This window comes from Manacus vitellinus, unplaced genomic scaffold (assembly GCF_001715985.3).
Source record: "Manacus vitellinus isolate BGI_N305 unplaced genomic scaffold, ASM171598v3 scaffold_62_pilon, whole genome shotgun sequence".
Lineage (NCBI taxonomy): Eukaryota > Metazoa > Chordata > Aves > Passeriformes > Pipridae > Manacus > Manacus vitellinus.
In genome coordinates, this window is record NW_021940704.1 from 3,232,820 (window position 1) to 3,239,799 (window position 6,980).

Sequence of the window (6,980 nt, forward strand, 5' to 3'; positions counted from 1 at the left end):
CAGGGGGCGCGGCCGTCGCCGTGGACTCGTAGTTATGGGGCGTGGCCTCGGGGGCGTGGTCTGCACGGTGGGATATCAGTTATGGGGCGTGACGTCACTCTCGCGTGAGTCTGGGCGGTGGCGTGGGCGTGGTCTCGGTGGCGAAGGGGGCGTGGCCTCATTAGGCGGAGCTCGGCGTCCTCTGCGCCGAGGGGCGTGGTCTCCCTGTGGGGGCGTGGTCGCGGGGCGGTGGGTGATAGAGGGACACGCGGGTCCCGGACACGCGGACACGGGGGCAGGTGGCACTGCCGGATGTGACAGGGTGTGACTCTAGGGGGACGGTGGCGTGTGCGCTGCTGCCACCCACGTGGGTGTCACCCGCGGGCCACCGCTGCACACCCGGCTTACACCTATCCACCCATCACACACTTGTGTCGCACCCCCAGCTCACACCCACCCATCGCACCCCTGGCTCACACCCACACACCCATCACACACCTGGGTCACACCCCGGCTCACACCGACCACTGCATTCTCAGCTCACGCCACCCGTCCCCCCCCAGCTCACACCCCTCTCACACCCCCAGCACCCACCCATTGCACATCTGACTCCCGTGCACCCCTTGCACCCCCAGCTCCACTCACCCATTGCACCCCCAGCCCACACATCACTTCCACCCTGCTTCCACCCACCTGTTTCACACACAGCACTCACCACTGCCCCCCCAGCACCCACCCACACATCACTCCCCCAGCTCAACCCCACGTGGCCCACTTCCAGCTCCCACCACCCATCACACCCCTTGCACGCCCAGCTGACCCCCCAGTCACCCCCCCGGCTCACCCCCACCTCTCACATACCTCGCTCCCCCCTATCTCACGCCGCACTGAGCAGCCCGGCACTGAAAACTCCTCCTCCTTTTGGGGACCACCCAAATTCCAAAGCCCCCTCAGATCCCCATGTGGATCCCACCTGCCATCTCCCATTGGATCACCATCACAGTGTCTGGATGGGGAGGGAAATGCCATGAGCATTATGTTCCCCTATAGAGCAATACCCAATGCTTTGTCCAGCTATATCCAAGCCCTAATTCTCCCCTTCAGAGAGGCCTCACAGCCTAATTAATAGATGCTGATAAATAGATCCCAGGACCCTTGAAACAAGCCCATAAATCCTGCAGGAGTCCTGTGTTTGGCCGAGAGTGATCTTTGGAGCCCCTGACATGGAGCTCCAATCCCGTACGTCTGCCTGGCAGTGCTTCCCTTTGGGATGCCGTTAGGGCAGGATGGAATAAACGCTCAGGAACACATTCTGCTGCATCCCAAAACTGCTCTAGAGAATCACCAGCACTGGGGTTTATCTGTCAGCTCCTGGCTGTGGGAAGAGTCAGAAAGGCACCTCCACCAGTGAGGATGATCCCAATGTCTAAGGCTTGAGAGATGGGGAGTCATGGCGGTGGTGCCGGGATGTATCACTCCAGGCTCATCCTGAAATTCCCCAGGCACAGCAATTCCCTGCGTCCCTTCAGTGGTGCCAGCTGGTCTGCTGGGCTCTTCCAAATATGGGATATGCCCCCAAATGGGTCACAAGAGTTTAATAGCAACAGTAGCAACATTTTTAATTAAAACCCAGTCACAGAAGACCCTCAGCTACAACAAGAACCACTTTTGGGGTGAGGAAGATGATGTTTGAGGTCAGAGATAAGTTGGGGTTTTGGGACTCTGGATACCCCTCCCAGCCAGGGTGGGCACACATGGCTGGGTCCATCCCCACTTCTGCCCCTGCTGAACAGAGGGTACACTTGGAAACCCCTCTGGGAATCACAGAATCAGGGAATGAATTGGGTTGGAAGGGACCTTAAAGCTCATCTCATTCCACCCCCTGCCATGGGCAGGGGCACCTTCCACTAGCCCAGCTTGCTCCAAGCCCCGTCCAACCTGACCTTGGACACTTCCAGGGATGGGGCAGCCACAGCTTCTCTGGGCAACCTGTGCCAGGGCCTCCCCACCGTGGGAAAGGGGGTTCAGGGACAGCAGGTGCCACATTGTGGGGGAATCTGCAGGCACAGACCTGGTTGTGTCCCCCAGGAGGGGATGAGGGAAAAGCAGCCTTTGCTCCTCTCCCTCTGCCTTCCACACTTTTTCCCAACCCCTTCTCCAACCAACATCAACTCAAGGTGAAAAATCCCTCGGTAAGGAGGTTTAGAGGCAGATCCAGGGAATCAGATCCTGCTCCACCATCACTCTGATGCAGACCAGGAGCTGAGGTGTCCTGTTTCCTCTGCCCCTTCCCTCCCCAACCTTTCACACAGGCACCAATTTTGGAGACGGGAATGACTTTGTGACACAAATTCCTGTTGGTTCCATGGATTTCAGAGCTTCACTCCCAGATGTCAGAGTGGCTGTCCCTGGAGGCGGGCTGTGTCACGGCTGGTGCTGCAGGTAGTTGGCCAGGACTGTGGGGATTTCCAGCTCTCTGAGGGTGGACAGGTGGCCAGGCTGCTTCAGGATTCGCCTCATGGCCAGTCGGGACTGGGACAGCAGGGACTTGGGATGAGCTGTGTGAGGAGACAGGAATAACAAGATGGTCACCCCCAAGACCCTGCTTCCCTCCAACCCAGCAAAAGGACATGGACAGATCAAAAATAGATGGGGTTGGACTAGATGGTCTTTAAGGTTCCTTTCAACCCAAGGCATTCCATGATTCTAGGAAAACCAAAGGTCTCTTGTGTTTGGGGACACAGAGCCAGACACAAGCTTTGCAGCACGAGTTCCATAGGAGCTGGGCCTGGAGAGGAAACCTTCCATCCTCATATGGAAATAAGTGCATTTTTCCTTGACACAGGCAGTATAGGAAAGCCCAAGTTGAGCAGCAGAGAGGAGAGGAATGGTGAAAAGCAGCCTTTAATCCAACAATGGAGTGGAAATACCAGGCTGTGGGAATCATAGAATCACAGAATGGCTTGGGTTGGAAGAGACCTTAAAGCCCATCTTGCACATATTCCACTAGACCAGGTTGCTCCAAGCCCTGTCCAGCTCAGCCTTGAACACTTCCAGGGATGGGGCAGTAGTCAAGTGATGCTGCAAAGGGAGCTGAGGCTTAAGGAAAGCCTGGGTAAAGCAAAAGATAAAGGGAAGAGGAATCATCAGCAGCTTAAACAAGCAAACCTAGTGCCTATTTCCAGCCCTGGGCCCACCCCCAGGTTACCTCTGGCCTGCAGCAGCAGCTCCAGCCCCTCGCTGCGTGGTGCCGGCCCATCCACGGGCACGTTGGGCAGGTACACATTGGCTCCAAAGTCAATGAGCAGCTTGATGAACTTGCTATGGCAGCCGTGCCTCAGGCACGTCTCCAGCAGGGTCTTGGGCTCCTTGATCTGGGCGATCACCCCCTGATCCGTGCAGTTGTAGTCGGGGTCGGCCCCGTGCAGGAGCAGCAGTCTGAAGCACTCCAGGTGCTTGTAGGCGGCCGCCAGGTACAGGGGTCCAGAACAGGACACTGAGTTGGCCGCCCACTGGGGCAGCCTGGCCTGGACGTTGGGCTCTGCTCCGTGCTCCAGGAGCTGCCGCAGGATGTCCACGTTGCCGTCCCTGGCCGCGAGGAGCAGCGGGGAGCAGTTGTTGTAGATGCTGCCTGCGGGACTGGCCCCGGCATCCAGCAGGGCCTCCACGCACTCTCGGTGGCCATTGCTGACGGCCACGAACAGCGGGGTCTGGGCCTTCACGTCTAGGCCGTCCACCTCAGCCCCGTGGGCCAGCAGCACCCGCAGGCTCCGCACGCAGCCCCGCGTGGCCGCCAGGCGCAGGGGGGTGCTGGGGACTCCCCAGCCGCTCCGGCGGTTGATGAGCCTCTTGTACCTGTCCTGGGACAGGAGGCGATGCAGCGTTTCACAGTCATCCTCAGACACTGCCCGGCTCAGCTCCTCGCTCTCCCCATCGTCCTCCTGCTCGTCATCCCTGGGCTGGAGCATGGAGAACATTTTGTTGATGTCCATCAGGCTCATTTTTGGGGGTCTGTCGCCCATGTGCTGCTTTCATGGTAAAGGATAAAGGCAAAGATCTACAGGATGACAAAAGCAGGTGAGAACCAGCCCCTGACACCAACGCCAGCTTTTTAGCATTATTTTTAATGTACAATATGGGGAAGATTTAAAACAAAAATGGACAAAGAGCATTGGGTTCTGGTGCTGCTGATGGGCAGCCCTGCCCTGCCACCACGTGAGGAAATCCTGTGGGTGTAGGGCTGAGGCAACAACAGAGGGCAAAGGTGTAGCAGGTACGTGGGTCATGTTCCCTTAAAATCATGGAATGGTCTGGGTCAGAAGGGACCTTAAAGCTCATCCAGTTTCATGGGCAGAGACACCTTCCACTAGCCCAGGCTGATCCAACCTGGCCTTGGACGCATCCAGGGATGGGGTAGCCACAGCTTCTCTGGGCAACTTGTGCCAGAGCCTCCCCACCCTCACGGAGAATTCCTTCCCAATATCCCATCTAACGCTGCCCAGAGGGCAGTGGGAAGCCATTCCCCCTTATCCTGTCCCTCCATCCCTTGTCCAAAGTCCCTCTCCAGCTCTCCTGGAGCCCCCTGGAAGGGGCTCTCAGGTCTCCCTGGAGCCTTCTCTTCTCCAGGTGAACCCCCCCAGCTCTCGCAGCCTGGCTCCATCAGCCCTGAGGGGGTAAAGGGTAAGAGATTCCTCATGGGATACTCAACCTGGAGATCAGGAAGACTCTGGGTGCCACAGGATCTGGCAAGGCCCCTGCACCCACTGCTGGGCAAAGCCTCCCATTTCCCAAACTCTCAGCAATCCCCATCCAGTTCTCTCTGGGAGAAAAGAGCATGTTGGAAAAGAGTGGGAAACAATTCTGCTTCGTTCCTGGGACTCTCACCAGCACCTGCAATTCCAAGTGTTTCAGGAAACCCGGATGAAAAGCTGGCAGTGTTGGAAGGTTTTTAACCCCTGCCAGTTTTTACAGGACTTGGGTTTCAAAACAGAGGATGAGGTGAATGTGAAGGGAGTTGGTTTGATTAGGGATCAAACACCTTTCAGCTTCTCCCTTCCCAAAACGATGACAGCATTAGAATTCCACAGTTTTCCCCTCTCCTCCTTCAGCCCAAGGAACATAGCTGGGTCTGGGATGTTAGTAGTGAGGGGTTTGGGGTGGTGGGAGGAAGGGGGGATGCTGAGCTGATCATACTGAGCAGAGATTGAAACTCCCCCCCCCCCTCACGACTGCCGGGCTCTGGGTGCAGGATGTGGCCTCAGTGCAGCAAGAGACAGGAATGTGATGTCCCAGTTGGAAATGGGATGGGCAGAGGAATTTCTCGGCAGCCCTGTGGCATCTCGTGTTTCCGCGGCAGAGGCAGAGCTCGGTCTCTGCTCCGCCCTCGGAGGAGCCAAAGAGCTGCACCTCGAGCAATTAACCTCGATCTGCAAACGACGGGGCAGCCACCGGGGGGCCGTCCCAAATCCGCCCCCGAGCTCCCAGTAACCCTCTGCCAGGCCATGGCACAGCTGGGGGAAGTGGGACAAATCTGATGGCTCTGAGCGACAGCAAAGCTCTGCTGGGCTTCCACACGTCCCAATTTATATAGAAATATATGGAATTGTAGCATTGCTGTTATTCATTAGACACGCTGATAATGAGCTCTGGAGCTTTGGGATCACCCCATACACATGGCTAATTGGGTTTGGGGGGGTTATTGCAGATTTGGTTCAAAAAGAAAGTTATATTACAAGTTATATTTCCAAGGGGAACAGTGTGGAAAAGTAAAAGAGCAGCTGTAACATTTCCTGAACACACAAACAGGATCTCCAAAGGAAGGTTACTTGGACAGTGAAAGTACTTCTGTGAGGAGCTCACAGAGGCTCTTCAACCAGAAGAGCCCAAACTAGAGTTCATGGAATTCCATAATGGTTTGGGTTGGAAGGAACCTTAAAGCTCATCCCATCTGCCCCCTGCCATGGGCAGGGGCACCTCCCACTAGCCCAGCTTGCTCCAAGCCCCAACCAACCTGGCCTTAGACACTTCCAGGGATGGGGCAGCCACAGCTTCTCTGGGCAACCTGTGCCAGGGCCTCCCCACCCTCAGAGAAAGTTGTCATGTCCTGAGCTGGAAGAAGCTGTCCAGGCACCCACAGACCCCCCCAAAAAGAGGTTGTGACAGAGAACCCACTTGTACAGCTGGTTCTCAGGTACCTCCCATCTCCCACCGCCGGGGGGTCCTGGAGCTGCTGCCTTACCTGGGGAGGGGGGGATGCTCATAGCACCTGAGGCCTTGGGGGTCCCATGAAGAGTCCTCCTGTGGATTGAACCCAAAACCAGGAGCAGAAGAGAGGGGACCTTGCTGGGGATGGCCACTTGCTCTGTGTGACCAGAGCAGGCTCAGAGCTCACAGCTGAAATGCCACGGCAGGACAGGGCCGGGGCCTGGGGCTAATTTTAGCCCCTCAGGGGTTTTATCTTACCACTTCCATTCTTGGAAAGTTCCCCCTGGGTAAATATAGTGAGGGCAGTGAGGTGGGGGGAGGCTAGGACAGGTGCTGGGGGCTGCCTGACCCATCTGAGCAGACACAAAGCATCTGCTTCACTGTTTCCTCAAAGGAATCACAGGGAACTGGGCAGTTTGGGGTCCCCTGCCAGGGCTGCCAGTCACCCAAATTCCCTCTTAAACCCTCTCCTAACCACCTTCTCCCCTTTCACAGCAACAAAAATGGCCATTTGCATCATCCAGAATTGCTTATTAAACACTAGAAGAACAAATGCCATCGAAGACAGTCCAGATTTCCCTCCTGAGGTGCTCCTACTTCTTCTCCCCTGGATGCACCTGCCAGAAGGAACCACAGCCATGGCTTTGTAAAATTAAGCAGCAGAGAGGAAGGCAGGAAACTTTACAGGGCAAACAAAAGGAGCAGAAAACAGCACTGGGGCTCTTATCAAAAGCTGTCAGCTGGGAAGTGTAATTGTATTTTATCCAGTTCCCTTGAAGCCTTCTCCCAAGTCCTCG

General features: G+C 56.3%; 1 protein-coding gene across 3 annotated transcripts; it reads right to left on the bottom strand.

The window, feature by feature from the left end:
• Positions 1–2,315: 2,315 nt before the first annotated feature.
• ASB12 (ankyrin repeat and SOCS box containing 12) lies at positions 2,316–6,420 on the bottom strand. Of its 3 annotated transcripts, XM_018083297.2 has the most exons (4): positions 6,218–6,420; positions 4,688–4,798; positions 3,188–4,036; positions 2,316–2,537 (listed from the first exon to the last, which is right to left on the bottom strand). In XM_018083297.2, exons 3-4 carry the CDS (start codon positions 3,999–4,001, stop codon positions 2,404–2,406), a joined length of 948 nt encoding a protein of 315 aa, XP_017938786.1. In that variant the 5' UTR covers positions 4,002–4,036; positions 4,688–4,798; positions 6,218–6,420; the 3' UTR covers positions 2,316–2,403. The 3 variants fall into 3 exon arrangements, with proteins under 3 accessions (XP_017938786.1, XP_008928007.2, XP_029819601.1); XM_008929759.3 differs by lacking the exon at positions 4,688–4,798; XM_029963741.1 differs by lacking the exon at positions 6,218–6,420 and having other exon boundaries at positions 4,688–5,180.
• Positions 6,421–6,980: the final 560 nt, after the last annotated feature.

Bases quoted from the DNA above. Each gene is read 5' to 3' on its own strand.
- ASB12 (XM_008929759.3), bottom strand. From the start codon at position 4,001: ATGGGCGACAGACCCCCAAAAATGAGCCTGATGGACATCAACAAAATG. The intron at 2,538-3,187 runs GTAACCTGGGGG...CTCCTCACACAG, and splicing joins GCTGCTGCTGCAGGCCAGAG to CTCATCCCAAGTCCCTGCTG.